This window comes from Girardinichthys multiradiatus, chromosome 18, assembly GCF_021462225.1.
Source record: "Girardinichthys multiradiatus isolate DD_20200921_A chromosome 18, DD_fGirMul_XY1, whole genome shotgun sequence".
NCBI classification, from domain to species: Eukaryota; Metazoa; Chordata; class Actinopteri; order Cyprinodontiformes; family Goodeidae; genus Girardinichthys; species Girardinichthys multiradiatus.
Window position 1 is genome coordinate 39,718,909 of NC_061810.1, and position 27,300 is coordinate 39,746,208.

A 27,300-nucleotide genomic window follows, 5' to 3' on the forward strand; every position below is an offset into this window, starting at 1 on the left:
GTGTCACCAAGACCATCTCATCAATGTGGAGTTTTTGATGGTTTGTTATATTTGGTTTAATTTGAATCATGAACAGCTTACTAAAAGAAAAAGGCAGGATCATCTAATGCATAAAAATATTCTGGACCTATCTGATAAAATACATCTAAGCTCTTCAAGAAATCTGTGCTTCTGTTTAGAATAGTTTGTCTGCCTAGTTCTAAGACTTAAAAGAATAAAGAAGACATAAAGAAGATTTTAATGTCTTGGCATCAGTTAATTAGATTTCTGTCTTCAATCAAAAATCAAGAAGGGCATAATTCAATGTTTTTATGGGTCTTTCACGGTCTATCAGATGGAGAGTATTTTGTGCAACCCGACTCCTTGAGTGTTTCATAGCTCCAAGATTCCTTACAGCAGATTACTGGGGGTGGAGGAGACCGAAGTGTGCACTCAGCTGCAGACACGAACACAGAAATGACTGGTACCAGATTTGTTCTTCAACCACAGTAGACTTTAACTGGAGAACTGCTGAAATTGAATGTGGACCTTTTATAAGGATTTCTGCAACTTTACATGTGCAGCAAGTCTGTTTTCATCAGCTGTCTGTAACTGAGGTGAGGAAAATTGAATCTAGAACTGAAAAGGTATCTGTTTTGGATGCTTAAATATTTTTTAAATTGTGTGTAATTTTTACCGTTAATTTAATTAGATTAGATTAATGTTTTGTAAGGCGTAACTAGTTTAAAAAAATTTACTTTTATAACAGATTTAGAGCAAACATTCTTCAGAATTTACTTTTCCCATAGCAAGCTAATTTTACTCCACTACATCCCAAATGGAAAGTGTTAAGGTTAGTAGTAGTGAATTCATTATTTCTACACACAAGGCATATTATAAGCTAAATATAAAAAGATGTGGCACAACACTTGCCAATACTAACAATACAATAAAATGTGTTTCAATGCCAGTATTTGTGTGTTTATTATTTCCTTTTAGTTTTCAGTTCACATTGTGATTATATTATTTTAAATCCTGAACTTTAAAGCATGTTTAATGTAGAAACTTTAACTTTATTTGTGTACTTGATGATGACTTTCTCTCAGGAGTATTGGTCTAAACTTGCAAACTGTCCTTCCTTCAGGTTTATTTCATTAATGGATCAGGTCAAAGGGTTGTATCCCCCTTACTGAAGCCCCATCCACATGACTGGCCAATGCACCATGAGTGTGTGTAATTGCAGTGCTTTCTACCTGCGTGGGTGGTTACTGGGGGCTCTCTCCCTGCTGGCTGCCATGCAGCTGTCGTCTGCTGACTGCCCCAAATCATGTGTGTGTCATATTCCCACTGAAGTGCACTGCACCTTCAGATATCTGACCACAGTACCTGACCATTTCCCACCAGATGTGGAAAGAATTAACCTCGGGTATGTGTTTTTTCCTTACAACTTTCCACAGGTTGTACAGCTGCGTTCCATCAGAAAATACATTATTCAAACTTTAACCACAGACTAGAACTAGTGAAAACGTCTGCATTACAAAGAAACTACTGTTTGCTACTACATTTTCAGTTAACTGCTCTGAACAAAACCAAACGTTGTCTTGCAATTTTTTTACCTAACTACTGGCTTGATGTTCTTTAACCATTGGATAAACAAGTTAATGACTTTAACATGTGTAATAATTTGAACAGCCAACAGCCAACACCAGCTGATGGCTATCAAAACAATCCATCCTAGACAAAACAATGTGTTGAATGATCCTTAAAATAGGTAAGAAAGCATTCAGCTATTCCTGGCTTCCCAGTTCAGTTTTAAAAACAATCTGTTTTGTACATGACTGAGAGCTGTTATAGGAACTTTTTTACGACATGCATTTTCTATTTTTCTTGCAAAGGAAAACAAGTATACAGAGAATGCAAAACCCATCGAGCTGCACTTGTTTTGATACCAATGTAAATTGCCTTTTTGAGTTGTGTCTGGTGTTAAAAACTAACAGTAATCCTTATTGGCACTTACCTTAAAGTCTCTTTAAAGCTTGGCCATGCCACATCTAACTACACATATTCTTGTTGTTTGCTGTTACATCTGAATAATATTTAACTTAAGGACACTCAATTCCGAGGACGTGTCATGTTTTACCAGAGTAAAGCCAGCATCATTACTGTTATTAGGAACATCTGTGTTTTTCCAGTAATGACAAGCTGATACATGTTACAAAAATGTGTTAGGAAGCTTACAAAAAGCTGCTGTCTTCTCTTTAACTATATGAGTTTAAAGCTATTTTTAGTCTGATCGCACCCTCAGGTTGGTGTGGTCCTAATGAGTCCTGCCTGTTGTTGCATGTCAAGGAAAAACCTAGAAAAGTTAACATCTTAACACGATTAATGTTAGAGTCTCTCTCTGAAACTTGTCATACAAAATGTTGCCCTTTGTGTGCCACATATATTCTCTTGATTGAGCATGTGAATGTTGTTCTTAGTTGGAATGTGTTTTGTTATCATTCTTGATTATTATATATATATATATATATATATATATATGCATAAGATGTGCCACTGCTTAGCCATATAATAATCTCCATTAACTGACGCTGAAGTTTCTCATCTATTTCTTTGATATCAGGTACAATGGTATAACTTTCTTGAGAGAAAATGATTTCTTGAGGCTTGAGAAGTTGCAGCTGCTGATGCTGCACAGCAACACTATGCACAGTATTGAGGACAGAGCCTTCAGAGACCTCAGGTCTTTACAGGTACAATTACGTGTATTTTAAAAAAAACTAATTACTATCATTAAATGTTCTAGAAGACCAAAATAACATTGCCTCCTGACAATCTATTACAAATGATATTGTTCCATTTGAGATTAATAATAAGAAATTATATCATCCAAACATATTTTGCAGTTTATAGACATTTTTCTGGGAGTTGTATGACAGGACATTATGGAAATTTTGTAACCTTGCAGGACATTTGTTTTATTATCAGGTTGACATTTATGCATCACAAAGACCCAGAAAAAAGTTTTAGCTCCCCTCAGACACCATGCTAACAAACCTTTATCACAGAAAAATTCAAAGCAATTTCATGTCTGTGTGACTTTTCCAGCAAAGCTGTTTGATATCAGCTTTATTTATTTATTTCATGTAAATCATCTCCAGTAACAAACTATGTGAACTTTTTCAGAATAGATAAACTATTGGAAGGCAAATAACGGTATGTGTGAAATGGGCATTTTTATGTGTTGAAATCATACTCATGAATATTTTTTGTTTAAACTGATTATTTGTTGCAGGTCCTGAAGATGTCACATAATAAAATAAAGGAAATAAATAAAAAGATGTTTAAAGGCCTGACCAATCTACAGAGACTCCACATAGACCACAATCAAATAGAGTTTATCAACCCAGAGGCTTTCTATGGCCTGACAAATTTGCAGCTGGTCCAGCTGGAGGGCAACCAACTACAGCAGCTCCACCCAGACACATTCATCACATTGAGACACAGCCAGCTTTTCAAGGTGTCCTCACTAAGAAGCATCCACTTGTCAGACAATCTTCTTAGCACTCTGCCTGCTGATATTTTCCTAGGCTGCAGTCAGCTAGAGAACCTCTTCCTCCACGGCAACCCATGGAGATGTGATTGTAGGATGAAGTGGTTCTCAGTTTGGACACATAGGAATACTGGTGAGTATTTGGCTGTAAAAGTATGAGGTATTTGGAAAACATATTTTGGGAACTTAGCTTGTAAGGGTTATGTATAATTTTTACTTTGATTTTTTTGACTTGTCCCTCATTATAATTGTATTAATGTCCATGTCACGATACTGAGAAATGTGTAAAGAAAATAGCATGAGAGTAAAAAGTAAGCTCAAGAGAGCCCTGAACGCAGCGTAATTTGATGAGGAGCAATGATTCACACATCCACATAAGAAAGTAGTAAGAGTGAAGTTTTCCAGCTCCAATTTAGGTTAAGGAACTAAACACTTGGTGATTTATCTAGTGAGGAAGGAAGGTGAAATGTTTTTTGAGACCATAAGCTTCGCACTCACACTTTTCCCAATTATTTTGCTACCGCAAAGCTGAAGCTAATTATCATGAGAAATCTTACAGGAAGAATGTTTGAAGAGCACAGTAAGTCAATTATTGTGATCAGAAAAATCTTGTACAAACAGAGAACACATAAAAAGTAAAAAATGCTGGAAAAGAAAGCAATTTTCATCTGACAGATGTCGTCATTTCAGTGGTCTGGCTGTTTACTCCTTGCTCCAGCTTTCTGTCCTAGCCGTGGCACTTTTTTAGCCGTAGACAGTTATATGCTTCAAGGCACAGCAGTAAAAATGCTAAATTAATATCCATATGCATAAGTCAAAAGGCAGTTTTTTGTGTTAGAAAGTCAGTATCAAAATGACTTTTTGTTTTTTTTAAAACTGGCCATTATGTTCCATACCTTTAAAATTTTTAGGTTGTTTGGCTATAAAATATAATGTTTAGGCTTTATGAATGCCTCAATAGTTTTTTAAGGTTTTACTATTTTCTACTTATCTCATCATTTTTGAAGTATTTTCTTCATAGAAATGGTAGTGCATTGAATTGTAGGCATGACCAAAAACAAATCCAAATAAATCATATTTACAAGGGAACATAAATCTTTTTAGAAACATTACTTAATGCAGAATTTATTCATGACTTGGTTTTTGCAAAAGTGAATTCCGAACTCATATGTTTTGTAGCATGATTTAAATTTTTTTCTGGTTCACAAGTGTTACTGTCCAGTTTCAACTTGACTGGCCTATAATGTGGAAACTGTAAATGTTATTTTCTTCTATGTAGCCAGCTAAACACTACACCACTTGATAATTGTTTGCAGGTGTGCTGAAGTGCAAGCGAGACAGGCAAGGCCAGCTATGTCCTGTTTGTGAAACTCCTGCCCCTCACCGCAGTCAACTTCTATTCATTCTCCACCGAGATGCTTTTACTTGTACCAAGCCCTGGATTAATTCACATCTCAAACTGAAAAACATAAGCTTGGAGGAAGGAGACTGTATTCCAGTTTATCCCAAGGACTTTATTGCCCCATTAGGGTCCATACAGATGAACCTGACCGACCAGTTTTACAAAGATGCCAGGTTAATGTGTACAGTCCAGATGCCTACTGCTTTTGAAAACCTGACACAAACTGCAACAGAGGACAAGGAAAAGAATGTGACAGGGCTTTCCACAGGTATCACTACTTATTTGGTGTGTAACGTTGACCATGAAGACATCCAGCAGCTGTGGCAGATCTTGGCCACTTACAGTGACTCTCCTATGAGGCTCGAGAGAGGTATAATGCTGGCCAGAACACCTGAAATGGTCTATAGATACAGTCAGAAAAAAGATGGAGACAAAGAGATTACAACAAACATTAAAGCTGATATTAAAACGACTCCTGCATGGTTAATGCAAGGAGAAGTGAGCCTCCAGCTTGACCGCACTACAACCACCTTTTCTACATTGCATATTAAGTACCAGTCTATAGTCAGCTTACATTTTGAAGCTATACCCTCAAAGAAGGATCCCTTTTCTTGGACCATGATCAAAAGAGACAATCAAACCAAGACGGAGCACACTGTGATTACAGGTCAGCTGATCTCCTATATGAACTTCTTCAAAACTCGTGCGTTGCACATTTTAGGTGTTGTTAATGAAATAGAGCAGTCCAAAGATTGATAATGATAACTGATATTATCCTTGTGTGTAAATGTTCTTGCTTCTATAAAATATTGTACTTTAGGTGGTGTGGCAAAGCTGAGCTGTCAAATCCAAGGTGAGCCAAAGCCTCTGATGGAATGGATTTTACCAGATGGAAGTAAAGTACGAGCTCCTTTTCACAGTGAGGACAGAAGAATCATAATCTCTGCTGATGGGGTACTAACTCTTCGTGGTGCTGATGCCTCTGACACTGGCCTCTACTGGTGCATTGCCACAAACTACTTGGATGCAGATGTCCTCACATTTCGGATCACTGTTCTTTCTGTCAACGTGGAAGAATCTGAGATTAATGGTCTTTGGCTCTCAAAGTCAGTTGGTGAAAATCTTAAACTTGACTGTAGTTCCTCTGGAAGTCCGGAGGGCTCTGTTTCATGGATTCTCCCTGACCACTCAGTACTGGAGAAGTCTCAAGCAAATAGAAAGGTGTATGAGAATGGTACATTGCTGATTCAACACCTCACAGCCAGGGACCGAGGATTTTATAGGTGCTTGGTTGCTAATCCCTTGGGAATTGATTTACTTGTGTCTCAGTTGATGCTTTCCGAAGAAAGGATTGAGGCTGGGACAGCTTTGAATAGCGAAGGATCAAGTAAGTTAATGGACACCAAGATGGATTCCAGCTTGGAAGATCATCAGGTCAACCTCAATGAGAACACTTCTTCTGCTCTTGTGGAAATAATGAGTCAGGAATTCAGGACTGTCACCTCAGCTCATCCCCACCCTAGACTACGATTACAGGGAAGAGGAAATTCTCAAGGTAGAATGGGACAAAGAAGGAGGGGAGCAGGTCACAACAGACACATCTGGAGTAGTAGGATGTTTGGTAAAGCTTCCAGGAGGGTAGACCCACATAAATTTGCTGAATTTATGAAAAAAGCTCATAATGGACCAAAAATAAAGACTAGCACAATAAATGAGATTGCCAAAAATGACATTCGACACCCTGGTTCTTCTGGTGATGAAGAAATCGGTTCTGGTGGGGGCTATGAAGAAGAGCACCTCATTGTTGCCACATTGACAGTGAAACCAACCACAAAAACTGTGGAGCCATTTAAGCAGTCTGATTCCTCACAAATAAAGCCTATGTTCACACATCTACCAAGTCAATTTGAGACAACAGAGTTTTACCCACCGGAAAGAACCAGTAGGCCACCTCCAAATCTGGACCATGTTACCCTGCAGCTTAGCAGGCCTGATAATAAACAAGTAACTCAGCTGAAGTTTTTGGGAGAACAAACTGCAGAGAGAGAAACAGCCACAGATGTAGCAATCCAATCAACTACAGACCCCAATGTTACTCCAATATTGGATGATCTGGATCCAGTGGGCCTTGTCCTACACACAGACACAGAAAGCCAGATGACATTTACAGCAATTACTACCACAGACAAAGGGAAAGACATAATCACCTTTCATACTACCCAAACAATAAAGTCCCCACAGCTGTCTGCAGGCTCCACTATTATCTCCCAACAACAGATCCAGATAATTCCACGCAAGAGCAACCGAGGAAAAGGTGGCAGGAGGACTCCGTATGGCCGGAGGAGGTTAATTAAACCCAACAGGATCAATGACATACAGCATTTTATCAATCGATTTAAACAGCCAACTGTAAAGAAGGAAGAAAACACCACAGGTAAGACAGCTCCTCTAATGTTAGCAGTTTTTACTGCGATATTGACTTTATGTAGGATTCCTAGTCTGGAAAAGTAAGGAAAAGTACGAAATTTGATTTAGGAATTTTTCAGGTATGAAAAAGAATCAAAAAAGAAAATACTGAATGCAAAAATATTTGTTTCCAGACTTCTTATCCTATCTCATTCTCTAAAAGCTATAGCTATCGATCTGTTCCTCCATCAATTCATCTGTTTGTTCATTACATATCATCCACCTGTTCCTTCAATCCCTTTTACCAATATCCGTACATATATACATCACTCCATCATTGTCCATCCATCCATCCATCTATTTTAATCTATTACTGTCCATCTGTCCATCTGTTTATTCATCCAATTTCATAAATACAGTAGCTTGTAAAAGTATTCATACCCCTTGAACCTTTCCAAATATTGTCACACTACAACTATAAACATAAATGTATTTATTGGAATTTTATGTGATAGGCGAACACTAAGTGGTATATAATTGTGAAGTGGAAAGAAAATCATACATTATTTTGTTTTGGTTTTTTTGGTTTTTTTTACAAAGGAAAACCTGAAAAGTGTGCTGTGCAACAGTATTCACCCTCCTTTACTCTGAGTGCAACCAATTGCCTTTAGAGGTTGCCTGATGATTGCTAATGACTAAATACAATCCACCTGTGTGTAATTTAATCTCAGTACAAATACAGCTGCTCTGTGACGGCCTCAGAGTTTGGTTAAGAGAATATTGGGGAGCAATCAGCATCATGAAGTCCAAGGAACACACCAGACAGGTCAGGGATAAAGTTGTGGAGAAGTTTAAAGCAGGCTTAGGCTATAAAAAGATTTACCAAGCTTTGAACAACTCACAGAGCACTGTTCAATCCATCATCCAGAAATGGAAAGAGTTTGGCACAACTGTAAACCTACCAAGACAAGGCCGTCCAGCTAAACTTACAAGCCAAACAAGGAGAGTACTTAACAGAGATGCAGCCAAGAGGCCCATGGCGATTCTGGGCAAATTGCAGAGATCCACAGGTCAGATGGGGGAATCTGTCCACAGCACAACTATTAGTCGTGCACTGCACAAATGTGCTTTTTATGAAAGAATGTAAAGAAGAAAGCCATTGAAGTGAGAAGTTTGCAGGAGGCATGTTGGTGAGGCAGCAAACATGTGGAAGAAGGTGCTTTGGTCAGACGAGACCAAAATTGAACTTTTTGGCCAAAATGCAAAACGCTATGTGTGGCAGAGAACTAACACTGCATTTCACTCTGAATACAACATCCCCACTGTCAAATTTGATGGTGGCAGCTTCATGCCCTGCTGTTGTTTCTCTTCAGCAGGGACAGGGAAAGTGTTAAGAATTAATGGGAAGATGAAGGGAGCCAAATACAGGGCAGTGTTGGAAGAAAACCTGATGAAGTCTGGAAAAGACTTGAGAATTGGGCGGAGGTTCACCTTCCAGCAGGACAACGATCCTAAACATACAAAATGTATTTATTTGTTAGAATAGCCCAGTCAAGACCTAAAACCAATCTAGAATCTGTAGCAAGATCTGAAAAAGGCTGTTCACAAACGCTCTCCATCTAATCTGACTGAGCTTGAGCTGTTTTGCAAAGAACAATGGGCAAAAATTTAAGTCACTAGATGTGCAAAGCTGGTAGACGAATACCCTAAAAGACTTGCAGCTGTAATTGCAGCAAAAGGTGGTTCCACAGAGTATTGACTTAGGGGTGCTGAATACTTTTGTACACCGCACGTTTCAGGCTTTTGTTTGTAAAAAAAAAAAAAAGAAATCATGTATAATTGTCTTTCCACTTCACAACTGTATACCACTTTGTGTTGGTCTTTCACATAAAATTCCAAAAATATATATTTATGTTTGTGGTTGTAATGTGTCAATATGTAGAAAGGTTTAAGGGATATGAGTACTTTTACAAGCCAGTGTCTATACATACATACATACATACATTAATAAATAAATGTCTGTTTTTGCATCATTCATTCATCCATCTGTTGGAATAATTTTTTTTTCAGGTTTCATATCAAAATCTTGACCTCTGCAGAAATACAGGTACATCTAAAAAGGTGAATATCGAGAAAGGGTTTAATATTTTTTGTCACTCATTTCAGAAAGTGAAACATTTAGATTCATTGCACTTAGAGTGCAACATGTCATGTCTTTATTTCTTGTAGTTTTGGTGATTATGGCGTACAGATAATGAAAACCCAAAATTCAGTGTCTCAGAAAATGTGAATATTTTAAAGATAAATAAAAGAAAGGATAGTTTAAACAGACATGTCAAGCTTCTAAAATGTATATTCATTTCTATGTACTCAATACATAGTTGGGGCTTCATTTACTTAAATTTCTGCATCATTGATGCGTGGCCTGGAAGCAATCAGTTTGAAGCTCTGCTGAGGTGTAATGGAAGCCCAGGTTGTTTTGATAACGGCCTTCAGGTCATCTGCATCTGTCTCTCATCTTCCTCTTTACAATACTCCACAGGTTCTCTATGAGGTTCAGGTCAGCCCAGTTTGCTGGACAATCAACCCAGTAACACCATGGTCATCACACTTTTTCCTTCCACTCAACATTCAAGGAATATGATGAGACACAGCACTCTGTCATCAACCAGCTTTTTTAGCAATGTCGTTTTGTGGCTTACCCTCCCTGTGAAGGGTGTCAGTGACAGTCTTCTGGACATCTGTCAAGTCAACATTCTCCCCTATGATAGTGTAGCCTACTGACCTAGAATGAAAGGCCATTTAGAGGCTCAGGAAACCTTTGCAGGCATTTTGAGTTAATTAGCTGATTAGGGTGTGACACCATGAGTTTCTAATATTTTAGTTTTTTGTAATATTCAAATTTTCTGAGACTTTTAGGGGGTGTTTTAGGTTTTCATTATCTGTAAGCCATAATCATCAAAACTACAGAAGAAATACAGGTTTGAAATATTGCACTCCATGTAATAAATCTATATTACATATGAGTTTCACTTTCTGAAATGAGAAACAAAATATCTTGAATTTTTCATGATACTCAAAATTTATCAGATGTACCTATATCTGCTCTAAATTCGTGGTGAACTGTATTTAAACTTAGAAAGTTACAATTAATTTTTATCTAAACATATGTATCAATCCTGTTTATAAAAAAAAACCTTTTACATAAACTGATCTACAATATTTCCATCTTCCCTCAGATTGTGACTGTGATGAAAACAGGAAGGCAGGGATCACTCATGTGCAGCTCAGCGCTCCAACACCTTCTTCCACTTCATTTTTAAGCAAAACAGAAAAGCCTACTTCTACACAAACTGCAACTTCTCTGACAAATCGTTACATCACTGCAAATGCCCCCTTCAGACGCGACCAGTCTAGATCAGAGGCTTCCACTGAGTATATTGCATCAGCTGAGGCCTCAGAAATTGATCCAACAATCGGTCCATTTTTCACCACAAAAAAAGAACAGTTAATTACCACCACAAAGCTTACCCCAACTAAATATAAGATTTTTCATGGAAAGATTCCATGGAACAGGCTATTTGAACGCAGAGAAAGGGGAAAGATCCTGAACAAATTAAAAAAGCCATCCATTTCACCAAAACCAACAGTTCAGACTTCATCTGGAACTACACCACCTGCTGATGTGACCACCACGATGACAATCTTAAAAGGCATTATTTCGACTATGTCACCATCCAAAAGCACAAACAGCAAAGGGAGGTTATTAGTTGACTATGAAGGTTTACCATCTGGAGATTTTGAGTTTACAACACTTGGACTGAACACAGCTGAAACGGCAGCAAAAATACAGACCCTTCCTTCTCCTCCTACTGTCGACCAACATTTAGTTGACAATTCTGATGAAGTGTTAACATCAGGGTCTGGAGGCTTTTCTGATAATCAATATGTAATCAGACAGAGCTCTGGTGGGAGAAGAAGACAACACGGACGAAGAAATAAGCCTTTTGGGGGCAGGCGGGTTTTCAGGAAACCAAAAATTACTAAAGGCATTTCTAAGACATCTGTGGCTTTGACTGCAGATATTACAACTCAGAAAAATGCGATTGATGAAACCACCCAATTTGTATCATTTTACAGTTCCATTTACACATTTCCAAACGCTCACCCTACAACTACTTTGATACCAAGAACCACCAAACAACCACATACAACCGCTCAGACCAGAGTCAGCAATGTCACACCCCCAATGAGGGGAAATAATACTAACACCCCTCGCAAGACACTAGACAGGATAATCAAACCTACAGCGTATAGTAGCAATGCAAGGGGTAATGCAGAGAAAGAACATATGACCATATTTACAGCAGAGGAAAATTATGCCTCCGCTGCAACAGCTCCTCGACTAAAACCCACAACAGAGCCCATGAGGAGCAAACCAAAGATAGTCGGGGGAAATGCAGCAAGCTTTACTGTTTTGTCCAATTCAGATGCTTTCCTCCCCTGTGAGGCTGTTGGAAACCCACATCCAGTGACAACCTGGAAACACTTCACAATTACAGGTACATATGCAGTTTTATATGGATTTATTGTCTTTTGAGAGATGCCTGCCACATTTCCCACCCGAAATACAGCTCTTGGTTGAATAAAAACAATTTAAAATCTAATTCTGCCAGAGATATAATTAACTTTGTCCTTTAATGTAACCGTAGACGTTTACTATAAATTCAATTTGTGACATAGATTTCTTAGAGTAGGGGTCTCCAACTCCAATGCTCAAGGGATTATTCCTGCATATTTTATATATGCCTTTGATCCAACACAGCTTATTCAAACAGCTGGAAAACCTCCAGTAAGGTCATTACTTGACAGCAAGTTCTGCAGAGGACTCACAATGACACATTTACTTGAGCCAGTTGTGCTGAATGAACATCTGAAACAAACAGGACACCGGTCCTTACATTGGAGGACTGATATTGGACACCATATTTGAGCTAGGAACAAAAAAAGATTTTGTGATTTATATAGACATCAAATTTGAATAAATGATAAGGAGTAGACTTTGCCAAATTCTTTTGCTTGAAAGGTTTTGAATAGATTTCTAATTTTTGTTAACTTGAATGTTTCTTTGCTTTTTGTGTCTTAGGAAAGACTATTACCATCAGTGAAAAGATGGGCAAGTTTGTGGTGTTGAACAATGGAACCCTAACCATCAAAAATGCTAATATTAAGGACCAAGGCCAGTACCTTTGTCTAGCTGAGAATGGTCATGGATCGGACAAACTACTTGTCACTCTCTCTGTGGTAGCCTACCCCTCACGCATCCTTGAGCCAAAAATGAGAGAGATGAAATCTCATACGGGTGACAGAGTGGAGATGAAATGTAAAGCTGAAGGCCGGCCTTTGCCTATGATTTCTTGGATCTTGGCAAACAGGACCCAAGTTAGGGGTCAAAACACAGAGAAAGGAAGGGTATTAGTATCTTCTGATGGAACTCTTGTTATAAACCATGTGTCTATTTATGATAGAGGCTATTACAAATGTATTGCCAGTAATCCAGCTGGAGCCGATACAGCTGCTGTACGCCTGCAGGTGGTTGCAGCACCACCGGGAATTGTGGAGCAGAAACGTCAGCAGCTGAAAGCCAGGTTGAGTCAAAACTTGTGGCTATCTTGCACCAGCTACGGCACTCCACATCCCAGCATTCATTGGGTCCTCCATGATGGAACAGTGGTCCGATCTAATAAACATACAAGTGAAAAAAGGATATCAGTGTTTGAGAATGGAACCCTGTTCATTAAAGATGTGAATCCAGAAGATAAAGGAAAATATGAATGTATTGCTACCAGCTCCACTGGTTCAGAGCGAAGAGTAGTTACTCTGTCAGTAGAAAAACAAGAGTATCCGCCTGAGATAGTGAAGACATCTCAAAATATGACAGAGCTATCTTTTGGGGATCAGTTGAGACTTAACTGTTTAGCAACAGGAGACCCTAAACCGAGGATTCTCTGGAGGCTACCTTCTAAATCGGTTGCTGACCATTGGCACAGGTAAGAAAGACCTTGGCAATTAGATAGCCTACATACCCATAAAATAGGCATTTACATTTTTGAACATATTGATTAACCTTTCAAGCCCAATCCCCAGTACTGGGGGCAGAATGTAACATTCTACTACTTTCTTTACTGCACGTTCCATTTGTTAAACATAAACATATGTCGAATCCACAGAAATAGTAGAATCTTGGCTAAAAGCTGATATAAACCCTTTCAACAAACACCAAAAACAGTTAAAACTAAAGGCAGTTGAATCAGAAAACTAACAAACTGCACAAAATGACTTAACTGCAAAACTCGGTCTCAGCTGTTCACCACACGGCTTGTACACACACAACCAGCATGTTTGCTGTAAGCAGAGAGCTCACAGATTCTAAAAAAAATACATTTTTACTCAGGTTTTACTCACGTTTTACTCAGGTTTTACTCGACCAGCAGCAAAGGAAGGCCAGAATCACTCCCATTTGAAAAACATAATTATTAACATAATTATTGTTTAGATAGAGTATGTCAATTCTCACAAAAAATCAGTTAGATTTGCACATGTTATTTTAAGCCCAAACTTCACAAAACCCCTTTGGCCTAAGGAAACAATTAAACCCATATCTACACTATAACTCTGGCTTAATAGTTTTATCTCTGTAATGCAAATCTGGCCTGCATTTCAATGGCATTAGACTATATGCAATATTCAGAAGTGAGCTTTTCAGAAACGCCTTCCGGTGCATTTGACACCATGAGTTGATCACCAGCTATTCACGGTTTCCACACGGTTTCCACACATCACAGTTGAGATGCCATAAATACCACAACTATGCCTCACTCCTGCTAAGTGCGTTAGATGCTAAATGTCACACTAATGACCCACTAATGCCACAACTTAATCCTATGCTACACTATGCAGGCACTCTGTAGTGATGAAGATCCACTCACCTTTATATGATGAACTATTAAATTGGCGGCATACAAAAACCACTTGAGTATTTTATCTCATAACTGTTGAACACTTAGTATGGAGGACCGATCCTGACAAAATTAAAATTAAAGCAGAAATATATATATTTTGTTTTTCCTTTTCCTTACACATGCGTTTTTCATCAAGAAATGTAAATGCTTTGTTTTTCCTTTTCCTTACACATGCGTTTTCATCAAGAAATGTAAATGTTTTCTTTTTTCTTTTCCTTACACATGCCTTTTTTCTTTTGACATTTCCTCGTCTCTCTTTTTCCTTTACCATATGCATTTCTGCTTCATTATGCAAATGAGGAGGGTTGCTTTCTTCTCTCAAGCTCATCTCCTATTGGTCAATATACAGGAAGGAGGAGGATCAATGTGCAGGCCGAGGGTGTGTCCCAATTCAGGGGCTGGATCCTTCCAAGTGCGTACTTGTGAGCTGATTACGTTACAGCGCGGCGCGTAAGGTCTGTCAGATGCTGCCGACAAATGTGTCCTTCTTTTGCCCGATTTGAAGGATGCGTTGTGAGCATCCTTCGCGGTCCATCTTTTCCCATGATTCATTGCGGGTCGAAGCGGTTTGGTCATACAGGGGCAGCCATGGTGGGCCAGTGTGGTCCACCATGGCACTTACACTTTCTGTGGCACAAATTAACTTTTACAATGTTTTTAGTGCGGGAATATAACTGTGTAGACGTGAAAAATCTGCTTGATTTATCAAGACATCGCTTAATGTCAAACGTGCTCCGACGTGTTTGGAGATTTCCGCTCCCACCGTAGTAACTCCCGGTTTGCTTCGCCAGTCCTACCGGCGGTGAGGCGAGCTAGACCCGGTAGAGATCTGACCGGACTATCGGCACTGAGCTCCTGCTGCCAGTCATCACAGTGAACGTTAAACACAAGTGTTAGTATTGTTTTAATGTATTGTGTCATTTGTTCATGGAAGTCGATTTGACATTACAGGTGATATTAAAGTTAACCTGAATAAATGGACAATTTTATGTAATCCTATCGTATCGCTGGAGAGTGTGATTAAGAATAAATAAGCTTTTAAATATTCATATTTGATGAAGAAATGTGCTATACAGGTCCTTCTCAAAATATTAGCATATTGTGATAAAGTTCATTATTTTCCATAATGTCATGATGAAAATTTAACATTCATATATTTTAGATTCATTGCACACTTACTGAAATATTTCAGGTCTTTCGTTGTCTTAATACGAATGATTTTGGCATACAGCTCATGAAAACCCAAAATTCCTATCTCACAAAATTAGCATATTTCATCTGACCAATAAAAGAAAAGTGTTTTTAATACAAAAAACGTCAACCTTAAAATAATCATGTACAGTTATGCACTCAATACTTGGTCGGGAATCCTTTTGCAGAAATGACTGCTTCAATGCGGCATGGCATGGAGGCAATCAGCCTGTGACACTGCTGAGGTCTTATGGAGGCCCAGGATGCTTCAATAGCGGCCTTTAGCTCATCCAGAGTGTTGGGTCTTGAGTCTCTCAATGTTCTCTTCACAATATCCCAGATTCTCTATGGGGTTCAGGTCAGGAGAGTTGGCAGGCCAATTGAGCACAGTGATACCATGGTCAGTAAACCATTTACCAGTGGTTTTGGCACTGTGAGCAGGTGCCAGGTCGTGCTGAAAAATGAAATCTTCATCTCCATAAAGCTTTTCAGCAGATGGAAGCATGAAGTGCTCCGAAATCTCCTGATAGCTAGCTGCATTGACCCTGCCCTTGATAAAACACCAAAACCAAAACCAGCAGCTGACACGGCACCCCAGACCATCACTGACTGTGGGTACTTGACACTGGACTTCTGGCATTTTGGCATTTCCTTCTCCCCAGTCTTCCTCCAGACTCTGGCACCTTGATTTCTGAATGACATGCAGAATTTGCTTTCATCCGAAAAAGGTACTTTGGACCACTGAGCAACAGTCCAGTGCTGCTTCTCTGTAGCCCAGGTCAGGCGCTTCTGCCGCTGTTTCTGGTTCAAAAGTGGCTTGACCTGGGGAATGCGGCACCTGTAGCCCATTTCCTGCACACGCCTGTGCACGGTGGCTCTGGATTTTCTACTCCAGACTCAGTCCACTGCTTCCGCAGGTCCCCCAAGGTCTGGAATCGGCCCTTCTCCACAATCTTCCTCAGGGTCCGGTCACCTCTTCTCGTTGTGCAGCGTTTTCTGCCACACTTTTTCCTTCCCACAGACTTCCCACTGACATGTTTACCAAGCTGCTTGGTAATTGCTCCGTAGCCTTTTCCAGCCTTGTGCAGGTCTACAATTTTGTCTCTGCTGTCTTTGGACAGCTCTTTGGTCTTAGCCATTTTAGTAGTTAGAGTCTTACTGATTGTGTGAGGTGGACAGGTGTCTTTATGCAGCTAACGACCTCAAACAGGTGCTTCTAATTTAGAATTATAAGTGGAGTGGAGGTGGACCTTTAAGAGGTGGACTAACAGGTCTTTGAGGGCCAGAATTTTTGCTGATTGGCAGGTGTTCAAATACTTATTTGCAGCAGTAACACACAAATAAATTATTTTAAAATTCATTGTTTTTTTTTTTTAGATTATGTGTCTCACAGTGGACGTGCACCTAAGATGAAAGTTTCAGAGCCCTCCGTGATTTCTAAGTAGGAGAACTTGCAAAGTTGCAGGGTGTTCAAATACTTATTTTCCTCTCTCTCTCTATATATATATATATATATATATGTATATATTTATACACTGCTCAAAAAAAATAAAGGGAACACTCAAAGAACACATCCTAGATCTGAATGAATGAAATATTCTCATTGAATACTTTGTTCTGTACAAAGTTGAATGAGCTGACAACAAAATCAGACAAAAATCATCAATGGAAATCAAATTTATTAACCAATGGAGGCCTGGATTTGGAGTCACACACAAAATTAAAGTGGAAAAACACACTACAGGCTGATCCAACTTTGATTTGATGTAATGTCCTTAAAACAAGTCAAAATGAGGCTCAGTATTGTGTGTGGCCTCCACGTGTCTGTATGACCTCCCTACAACACCTGGGCATGCTCCTGATGAGACGGCGGATGGTCTCCTGAGGGATCTCCTCCCAGACCTGGACTAAAGCATCCACCAACTCCTGGACAGTCTGTGGTGCAACGTGACGTTGGTGGATGGAGCGAGACATGATGTCCCAGATGTGCTCAATCGGATTCAGGTCTGGGGAACGGGCGGGCCAGTCCATGGCTTCAGTGTCTTCATCTAGCAGGAACTGCTGAGACACTCCAGCCACATGAGGTCTAGCATTGTCCTGCATTAGGAGGAACCCAGGGCCAACTGCACCAGCATATGGTCTCACAAGGGGTCTGAGGATCTCATCTCAGTACCTAATGGCAGTTAGGTTACCTCTGGCGAGCACATGGAGGGCTATGCGGCCCTCCAAAGAAATGCCACCTCACACCATTACTGACCCACTGCCAAACCGGTCATGCTGAAGGATGTTGCAGGCAGCAGATCGCTCTCCACGGTGTCTCCAGACTCTGTCACATCTGTCACATGTGCTCAGTGTGAACCTGCTTTCATCTGTGAAGAGCACAGGGCGCCAGTGGTGAATTTGCCAATCCTGGTGTTCTCTGGCAAATGCCAAGCGTCCTGCACGGTGTTGGGCTGTGAGCACAATCCCCATTTGTGGACGTCGGTCCCTCATACCATCCTCATGTAGTCGGTTTCTAACCGTTTGTGCAGACACATGCACATTTGTGACCTGCTGGAGGTCATTTTGCAGGGCTCTGGCAGTGCTCCTCCTGTTCCTCCTTGCACAAAGGTGGAGGTAGTGGTCCTGCTGCTGGGTTGTTGCCCTCCTACGGCCTCCTGCACGTCTCATGGTGTACTGGCCTGTCTCCTGGTAGCGCCTCCAGGCTCTGGACACTACGCTGACAGACACAGCAAACCTTCTTGCCACAGCTCACATTAATCTGCCATCCTGGATGAGCTGCACTACCTGAGCCACTTGTGTGGGTTGTAGAGTCCGTCTCATGCTACCACGAGTGTGAAAGCACCACCAACATTTAAAAGTGACCAAACCATCAGCCAGAAAGCATAGGTACTGAGAAGTGGTCTGTGGTCCCCACCTGCAGAACCACTCCTTTATTGAGTGTGTCTTGCTAATCACCAAAGATTTCCCCCTGTTGTCTATTCCATTTGTACAACGTGCAATTGATTGTCAATCAGTGTTGCTTCCTAAGTGGTTAATGTTTGAGGGGTATAACTAATTGTCATATTTTGTGAGCACCATCTTCTAATTCTGTATATTCCTGATTACATTCCTGATTAGTGATGTGGTCCAGCCAGCCCTTTAAACTTGATGACGTGGACAGCGGAAAGATGGTATCACAAATATCTGCAGACCACCTGTGTGATGCTTCGCTCACCATCCAGAAAGACAAACCACAGGTCTCAATTGCAGCTTCCCATCCATGTCTCTGACCTTGCGAGAGATTTAGCCACATCACCAGAGACTTTCTGTTCAGAAAGACATCTGCTGGTCACTCAGGTTGATCCTGCTGTCGCCATTATAAATACTTGTACATAGTTTTATTTTATGCCTTTTGTCTTGTAATCTTGAGCTGTTTGAATGTTGTTTTTTTCCACATTCTGTTTAAAATGTTATTTGTAATTTTCAAAATAAACTGTTTAGAAATTTAAATGAAGTTGATGTATTGTTAGATCAAATGGAAATAAAATACATTGGTGACAAAAACAATTTAGAAATTTATTAAAACAGCTTAAAACTTTAAGAAACTATCTGAACAAAACTTAATATTATTTCTTATATAGCACCTTATTTCAGTACCATTCTTTCTAAGATGGAAAACAGTCTTTTCCATTCTCTGCCCTCATGTCCTCCCTGATCAACTCCATCATCTCTGTCCCTCTTTCTTTTCTGACCCCTTCCTGCTGGCTCATTGTCTTCCTTCTCCGTCTGGTTGACCACCGCTCCGCTTGGCCCTGGAGTGTCTTCAGGGATGGAGGCAATTAGGACAGGAGGTGTTGTGGAAGGCCTCTGTCCCACCATGTCATCCATACGGACAAACCAGGGCCAAGTAGCAGCAGTGGGCTTTTCACTGACTCCTTCTCCTGACCCTGGATACTTACAATCCTAAAGTTAGAAGGAAGAAAAGAAGAGTTGACTAAACAGAGAAACCAATAAGACTTTGAGAAATATTTTTTATTTGTGTGTGACATGAGAACTTCTGAACATACTTTATATTTCTTTTTCATATTGTCCCACTTTTTTTTGGCCTGCAAGGGGGTGACCTTCCCCTGTTGGCCCATCTTCTCCAGAATTGTCCTAAACAAGCAAAAAGAAAGAGGGAAAACCAAAAGAAGTATGTTAATCACTGGATGGATATTTATGAAAGTTAGAAAGATAGGAGTTTTTGAAACTGGACAGAAACTGACTGCAAAGAATGTTGTTATTGTACCTCCAAGCCACGGTGGCTGAGTTTTTAGCTCCAGTAAAAAGGTGGTGGTTCTCACCCCTGAGCTTAATAAACTGGCCCGTCTGCTGCTTTGTACCTAAAAAAAAAAATCTTGCTTAATATCAGTGTAAAACAAGTCTTTTTTTTTTATTTTACATTTGTCTTAATTTGCAGAACATATTAAAATATTTATATGCAAATGCCTAGAACAAGCTCTTTCAAACTTTTCACTTCTTTACTGAGATTTGCTTGCATTTGAAAGTGTATTTCTCTTCAGCTGTACCTGGAATCACAAATTATAATGCTAGCTGAATTATAAATATACTTTTAAAAACACACAGCACATTTCTTCATCAAAAATAAATATTTAAAAGCTTATTTATTCTCAATCACACTCTCCAGCGATACGGTAGGATTACATAAAATTGTCCATTTATTCAGGTTAACTTTAATATCACCTGTAATGTCAAATCGACTTACATGAACAAATGACACAATACATTAAAATAATACTAACACAAACTGTTAGAAATCACTTGTGTTTAACGTTCACTGTGATGACTGGCAGCAGGAGCTCAGTGCCGATAGTCCGGTCAGATCTCTACCGGGTCTAGCTCGCCTCACCGCCGGTAGGACTGGCGAAGCAAACCGGGAGTTACTACGGTTGGAGCGGAAATCTCTGAACACGTCAGAGCACGTTTGACATTAAGCGATGTCTTGATAAATCAAGCAGATTTTTCACATCTACACAGTTATATTCTCGCACTAAAAACATTGTAAAAGTTAATTTGTGCCACAGAAAGTGTAATTTTTCACAGTTTACTCACAGCTTTTGCCTGTGTGGTCCGCCGTGGCTGCCCCTGTTTGACCAAACCGCTTCGGCCCGCAATGAATCATGGGAAAAGATGGACCGCGAAGGATACTCACAACGCATCCTTCAAATCGGGCAAAAGAAGGACACATTTGTCGGCAGCATCTGACAGACCTTACGCGCTGCGCTGTAACGTAATCAGCTCACAAGTACGCACTTGGAAGGATCCAGCCCCTGAATTGGGACACACCCTCGGCCTGCACATGGATCCTCCCCTTCCTGTATATTGACCAATAGGAAATGAGCTGGAGAGAAGAAGGCAGCCCTCCTCATTTGCATAATGAAGCAGAAATGCATATGGTAAAGGAAAAAGAGACAAGGAAATGTCAAAAGAAAAAAGGCATGTGTAAGGAAAAGGAAAAAAAACATTTACATTTCTTGATGAAAACGCATGTCTAATGAAAACAAAAAAGAAAACATTTACATTTCTTGATGAAAACGCATGTGTAAGGAAAAGGAAAAACAAAACATTTATATTTCTTGATGAAAACGCATGTCTAATGAAAACAAAAAAGAAAACATTTACATTTCTTGATGAAAACGCATGTGTAAGGAAAAGGAAAAACAAAATATATATATTTCTGGTTTTATTTTTAATTTTGTCAGGATCGGTCCTCCATAACTTAGGGGGACTCGCAGAGAATTCTAATTTAAGTTCCAGATACTCAGTTGATCCTTAAATCTATAAAAAATAAAAATAACAAATTGGCGATATCACTGTAGAAGTAACATACCCCATTCTGATGCAGTTAACACTGTGAGTTTTATCATTTTCATCCTAATACGTATTATAGAAAATGGAATAGATCAAAAATAACAAATAAACTCCAAAGTTGTATTTTGTGTTTCACAAAATGCTGTTCATTTCCTCTCGTTTAAACTTACTGAAAAGGTGATTACTAATGCAGCAACATAAAAGATAGGAAACAGAGTTCCAGCATAATGCCATCTATCATGCTGTATCTCTTGCTTTTTTCTGTTGTGATTATTAAAACAGCACAAATTTTGTCCTTTTTCTCAACACTGTGATAGTACTTTCTTCAATTCATCCAAGTATATTGTTCACACAGTCCAGATGTGGATTTGTTTATTGGTATTTGCTCTTTAGTGAAATTCCCAGTGACAGCTATTGAGCTCAGGTAATATTTCGCACAAAAGAGACAGAGTATGTGAGTGCAAAATTAAAAATAAAAGGCACCTCTTGCATTGGTCTTATTTGTAATATTTTACAATGAATTAAGCCTTCAAAATCACAGTTTTAAGATAATACAATGACAATAGCATATGTGTGATCTGTGATGTGTCTCTTGATATTTATGTATTTTCTCAGGATTGACAGCAGAATTCAGGTCTTGGATAATGGAACTCTTGTTGTCAACACAGTAAGTGACAACGATGCTGGAGATTATCTTTGTGTGGCACAAAATACAATTGGAGATGATCTTCAGCTCATGAGGGTCACAGTATCGATGAAGCCAGCCAAAATTGAGCCTAAGTTTAATAGGAGAAAACAGGTTCACTATGGTAAAGACTTGAAAGTAGACTGTAAAGCCTCAGGAGCACCAAAGCCTGAAATCTCTTGGGGCCTACCAGATGGTACTGTGGTCAACAGTGGTTTGCAGGCTGATGCTGGACATGGAGGAGGACGAACACGTCGCTATACATTGTTTGAAAATGGAACTTTGTATTTGAACCAGGTATACCATTATATCAATGAGTCTGTACAAAAAACTCAAAAACTAATTTTAACATGAATTTTCATATTTCTCTAGGTTAGCCCTTCTGAGGAGGGTGACTATACTTGCTATGCTGAAAACCAGGTGGGAAAGGACGAGATGCATGTTCACATTACTGTGGTGGCAACTGCACCAAGAATACGTCTGCCAAGCCAAACTTATGCTAGGGTGAAGCCTGGAGAAAATATTCGCTTTGACTGTGAAACATTCGGGGAGCCCAAACCAAAGATTTTATGGAGGCTACCTAACAATGATGTAATAGCAGCATCAAATGAACGCTACTTAATACATGTCAATGGTTCACTGGATATAAGAGATGTGAAGCTTATTGATGCAGGGGAGTATGTGTGCATGGCTCGCAATCCTGGTGGAGAAAACCGAAAGGTTTATAAGTTAGACATTGATGGGAATCCCCCAGTCATCAATGGCTACCATCAGAACAGGACAGTTATCAAGGACGTGGCCTTGAAACACTCCAGGAAACTTTTAGACTGCATTGCTGAAGGTGACCCAACACCAACTGTCACTTGGATTATGCCTGATAATATATTTCTTTCAGCACCATACTTTGGCAGCAGGGTTAATGTCCATCTTAATGGGACGCTAGAGATTCGGAATGTGCGACCCACTGATACTGCAGAATTCATTTGCTTGGCGAGGAATGATCGGGGAGAGGCAGTTATGGTAGTGCAACTGGAGGTTACCAACATGCTCCGTAGGCCAATCTTTAAGAACCCTTTCAATGAACGTCTTGTGTCTCGGATTGGAAAAACAGCCATTCTGAATTGTTCCGCAGATGGACAACCAATGCCTGAGATCATTTGGACTTTGCCTAACGGAACACGAATTACTATTGGATCCAGGCACAGCTTTCGTCATCAACCAGGTGATGATGGGACTTTAGTAATTTATAGCTCTCGTGAAGAAGATTCTGGAAAATACCGCTGTGGGGCCAGGAATTTACTGGGTTATATAGAGAAACTAATCATTTTGAATATTGGGGAGAAGCCTTACATTTTTACAAGGCCCAAGGGCATCATACGCAGTATTTCTGGGGAACCCCTGTATCTTCACTGTCTATCTGATGGAAGTCCCCGACCAAGAATCTACTGGACAATTCCTGGTGGTCACACTTTTACTCATCCTCAAATACTTGGTCGCTACCATTTGCTAGAGAATGGTACTCTGGTTGTTCATGACTCTAGTATCCATGACAAAGGAAACTACATCTGCAGGGCTCATAATAATGCTGGGGAGGCACAGATTACCGTTCCTGTTTTTGTCATTGCTTACCCTCCACGGATCACTACAGGACCACCTCCTAGACTGAGGGCATTAAGTGGAACACCTTTAAAGCTCAACTGCGCTGCGACTGGAATCCCAAAGCCAGAGATCACCTGGGAACTTCCAGATAATTCAATTCTTTCAGCAGCAAAGCAAGGACAGCCTATGGGTAGTGAGCTGTTTCACCCTCAGGGCACACTTGTCATCCAGAAACCATCTTCTTCAGACTCTGGCCAATATAAATGCTCAGCCATAAATTACCTAGGTGCAGACTCAAAAGTCACAATTGTTCTTATACTTTGAGGGAAAATGGTACATTTAAATCAACACTAAGAAAAATCAAACCACATATTTTTTCTGTGCTTAATTACGGGTGGATTGTTTGAGTCTTTGAGCCTAGGAAATATTAATAGGGCTCGAAAAATAAAAGAATACAGTTTTTTTTGTATCAATTAAGTTTATAAGTCATGTCTTACACTGGAGACATATCTGCGAGGGCAGACCACGTTTTCAAAACAGAATTGGATTTCTTTAGGTTTTGTGTTTTTTACATATATAAATGACTAATAATGATTGCCGATATTTAAAAATAACACACAAGAGAGCAACAGAAAATTACAGTATTACCTACAATAACAGTATCTTTCAAAAAATCTCAGAACAATAAATTGAAGCATAAACATGGCCAATGTGTTATTTCTTTTTTATGGGTTCCATAATTAACTTCTGAACTTCATAGACTGGGATAATACAAACATTTAATGAAGGTCTTAACCTTTATCTGCTGATTTTACTGTGTTCCTGCAAGCTAAAACAGCCAACAGAAATAGGAAAGAAGGACAAGCCAGAATTGTATAATATAGATATGTTTATAAATTAATAAAAGCTTTTATTTAGGTATCAGGTACCAGGGTCCCAATCAGAGCATTTTTCTGGAGAAATTCAGCTCCAGGTGTCTGTGGTCAGCTGCAACCCTAGGGAAATGCAGTAGTGTTTTGCTTCCATAGTTGGTATAGGCTAGTGCCTCTTCTTAAATTACTTGAATCATTATCATATCACTATAAAACAGTTATATCTACTCTATTGTTTAGGACTTAGACAAAATGTGTTTTTTTAATATTATTCTTTCAATCATTTCTTAAAGTTGTATGTAATATCATGGAAGGTTTCTCTCAGAAATATTGCCCTCCTTTCTACAATCCCTACTAAGCATGTTTCAAAGCTTGAAGGATGCTAAATACTGTTACTATGTTGGAAAAAAAACTAATATACATTGACTTGACCAATGCTCATCAGCTGTATTGAGCAAACATCTGGTCAGCAGTAACTTATCAAATGTGCATTTTCCAATAAATCAGTTTTTGATGGGTCAGGCAAAGCTTTATTTCCAAAGTTTTGTGTCATTCCAGAGCAGTGCCTAATGAGCCAGGCAAATAAAGAGAAAAGGGGAATTGACCTCCATAAACTGTGGAATGCAGAATACGTGCTTCAAGATTGGCAGGAAAAGTCCTTTCATTAGCTGAACAATATTCAGACAAAAATTAAAGTAGTTAACCAGGCATCACATTGTTGCAGATAGTTTATTATTCACAAAATGGGGCCTCTTTGGAGAGCGTTTAGTTTATTTCTTTGGTTCTGTAATTTCATTTCTTAAGGTAGGATGTAGTTTATCTTAGCATGACTTGAATATTTATGAGAATTATTTACTGGTATATTTACTACAACTAAAGAGGCAGATATTTTTAAAAAGCTATACCAAAAGCTGGAATAAGCTTATGTTTTTCAACATCTTACTACCTCTTACTACTTTCTTGACATAAGTTAAGTTAAAGTGCCGTCTCTCCTTGGTATTCTAGCGAAAGCACATGTACAGTTTTTCATTATTGAAGCAGACCTTGAAGACTGTTTAACAAAACTTTAGAGTGTCTGGCAAAAGTATTAAACTGTTTTAATAAACTGTTGAACTGTTTCACATTTTGTGAAGTGAACAGAAATGTGTACATGATTTAAAAACAGTATTTTACAAATAAAAATGTGTTTGTATTCAGCCTAGACCAATGTGGATGAACAGCTGTTTCTGGCACTGTTTTTTAGATTTGTTTGTTAATATTTACATGTAAATAATTCATACTAACATTTCTTTGAAGTACTTCTGAGTACCACTAGTCGTGGTACTTGAGTAGCTACTCAAAGTAGGCATAGTGTGTTCAGGATTTATTTGTGTTCAGGTTTATTTTCTGCTATACATAGCATGTAGGCCAAAAAGTTCAGTTTTAGTCAAATTTGACCAGGGTACCTTCTTTTACATTTTCCATGTCGCCTACATGGATTTTTATGAACCACAGATGAGAATTAATTTGGCTTTCTCTCAAAAATTCAGCAACTCCTTCATAAAGGTCACATTTTTAAAAGTGTGCGACTAACAACTGTCCTGTTGACAGATTATTTGCCTGAGCTGAGGATCTCTGCAGCTCCTCCAGAGTTCTGATGGGCCTACTTCTTGCCTACTTCTCAGATTAATGTTGTCTTTGTTCAGCCTGCAGTCTACAAAGGTTTTACAGTTTTGCAATACTATTTACATTTTCAGATGTTACAATGAACAACACTCTGTGAGATTCCCAAGTTCAGTTTCAAGGATCAAGTCATGCCAAAGATTTCTAATTGGGCCATTCTAACACATCATTGTGCTCCTGGAAGGGGAACCTCTCCACCATGTGTCAAGTCTTTGGCAGAATCTCACAGATTTTGCTCCAGGACTGTCATTTTTTGTCATGGGCCTCTTGGCTGCTTCTTTGATTCCCTTGCCTTACCGGTCAGTTTTAGGTGGAGCGAAGTTTCAGTAGGTTTGCTGACTTGTCATACTTTCTAATTACGGATAAAAAATTAAACAGTGCTCCATGAGATTTTCAAAGTTGTGGTATTGTCATATAAGCCTACTTTAAACACCTCCACAACTTTATCCCTGCCTTGTCTGCTGTTTTTCTTGGGCCTAATGATGCTGTTCATTCACTATTGTTGTCTAACAAACCTCTGAGACCTTCACAGCTGATTCATGCTGACGATAAATTACACACAGGTGAACCCTATTTATTAATTAGGTGACTTTTGAAGGTTGTACTGGATTTTTTTAAGTGGTAAAAAAGAAAAGGGGCTAAATACATACGTATTATAAAATGTGAAAAAGTTCAGGTTTTATGAATATGCTTGCAAGGCCCTGTTTTCACTTTACCACCATGATACAATAGAGCATTAACAGAACTTTAATTCTTAGCTGATATTTCCGGGAAAAGTAGTAGATAACTTACTAATAATTATTTCTAATCAAATCTATTATTTTCAGTCATGGGCGGTTCTAGACAGGGACCTTTGCCCCTGTAGAACTGGTCCTGGCCCCTGCTGGCCCCTGTACTGGAGACATAATACTAAATCAATTTCTTATGATGATAGGCACTGGCACTGAAACCTTGACTGATTGGTACCTTGGACAAATTCAATTTTTCACCTTTACAATTTTACTTTAACAATGTATTAAAAATTAAGGTGTTGCACTTTTAGATTTAGTCGTATTGAGATAGGATCACAGTTTTCA

General features: G+C 39.2%; 1 protein-coding gene across 1 annotated transcript; it reads left to right on the top strand.

Annotated features, from left to right (window-relative positions):
• The first annotated feature begins 470 nt into the window (after positions 1-470).
• Positions 471-25,685, top strand: igsf10 (immunoglobulin superfamily, member 10). Its single transcript, XM_047390686.1, has 10 exons — positions 471-596; positions 1,124-1,405; positions 2,603-2,732; positions 3,275-3,665; positions 4,849-5,601; positions 5,755-7,368; positions 10,580-11,902; positions 12,487-13,390; positions 22,022-22,388; positions 22,464-25,685. The coding sequence occupies exons 2-10, from the start codon at positions 1,185-1,187 to the stop codon at positions 24,012-24,014; spliced, it is 7,254 nt and encodes a 2,417-aa protein (XP_047246642.1). The 5' UTR covers positions 471-596; positions 1,124-1,184; the 3' UTR covers positions 24,015-25,685.
• The last annotated feature ends 1,615 nt before the right edge of the window (positions 25,686-27,300 follow it).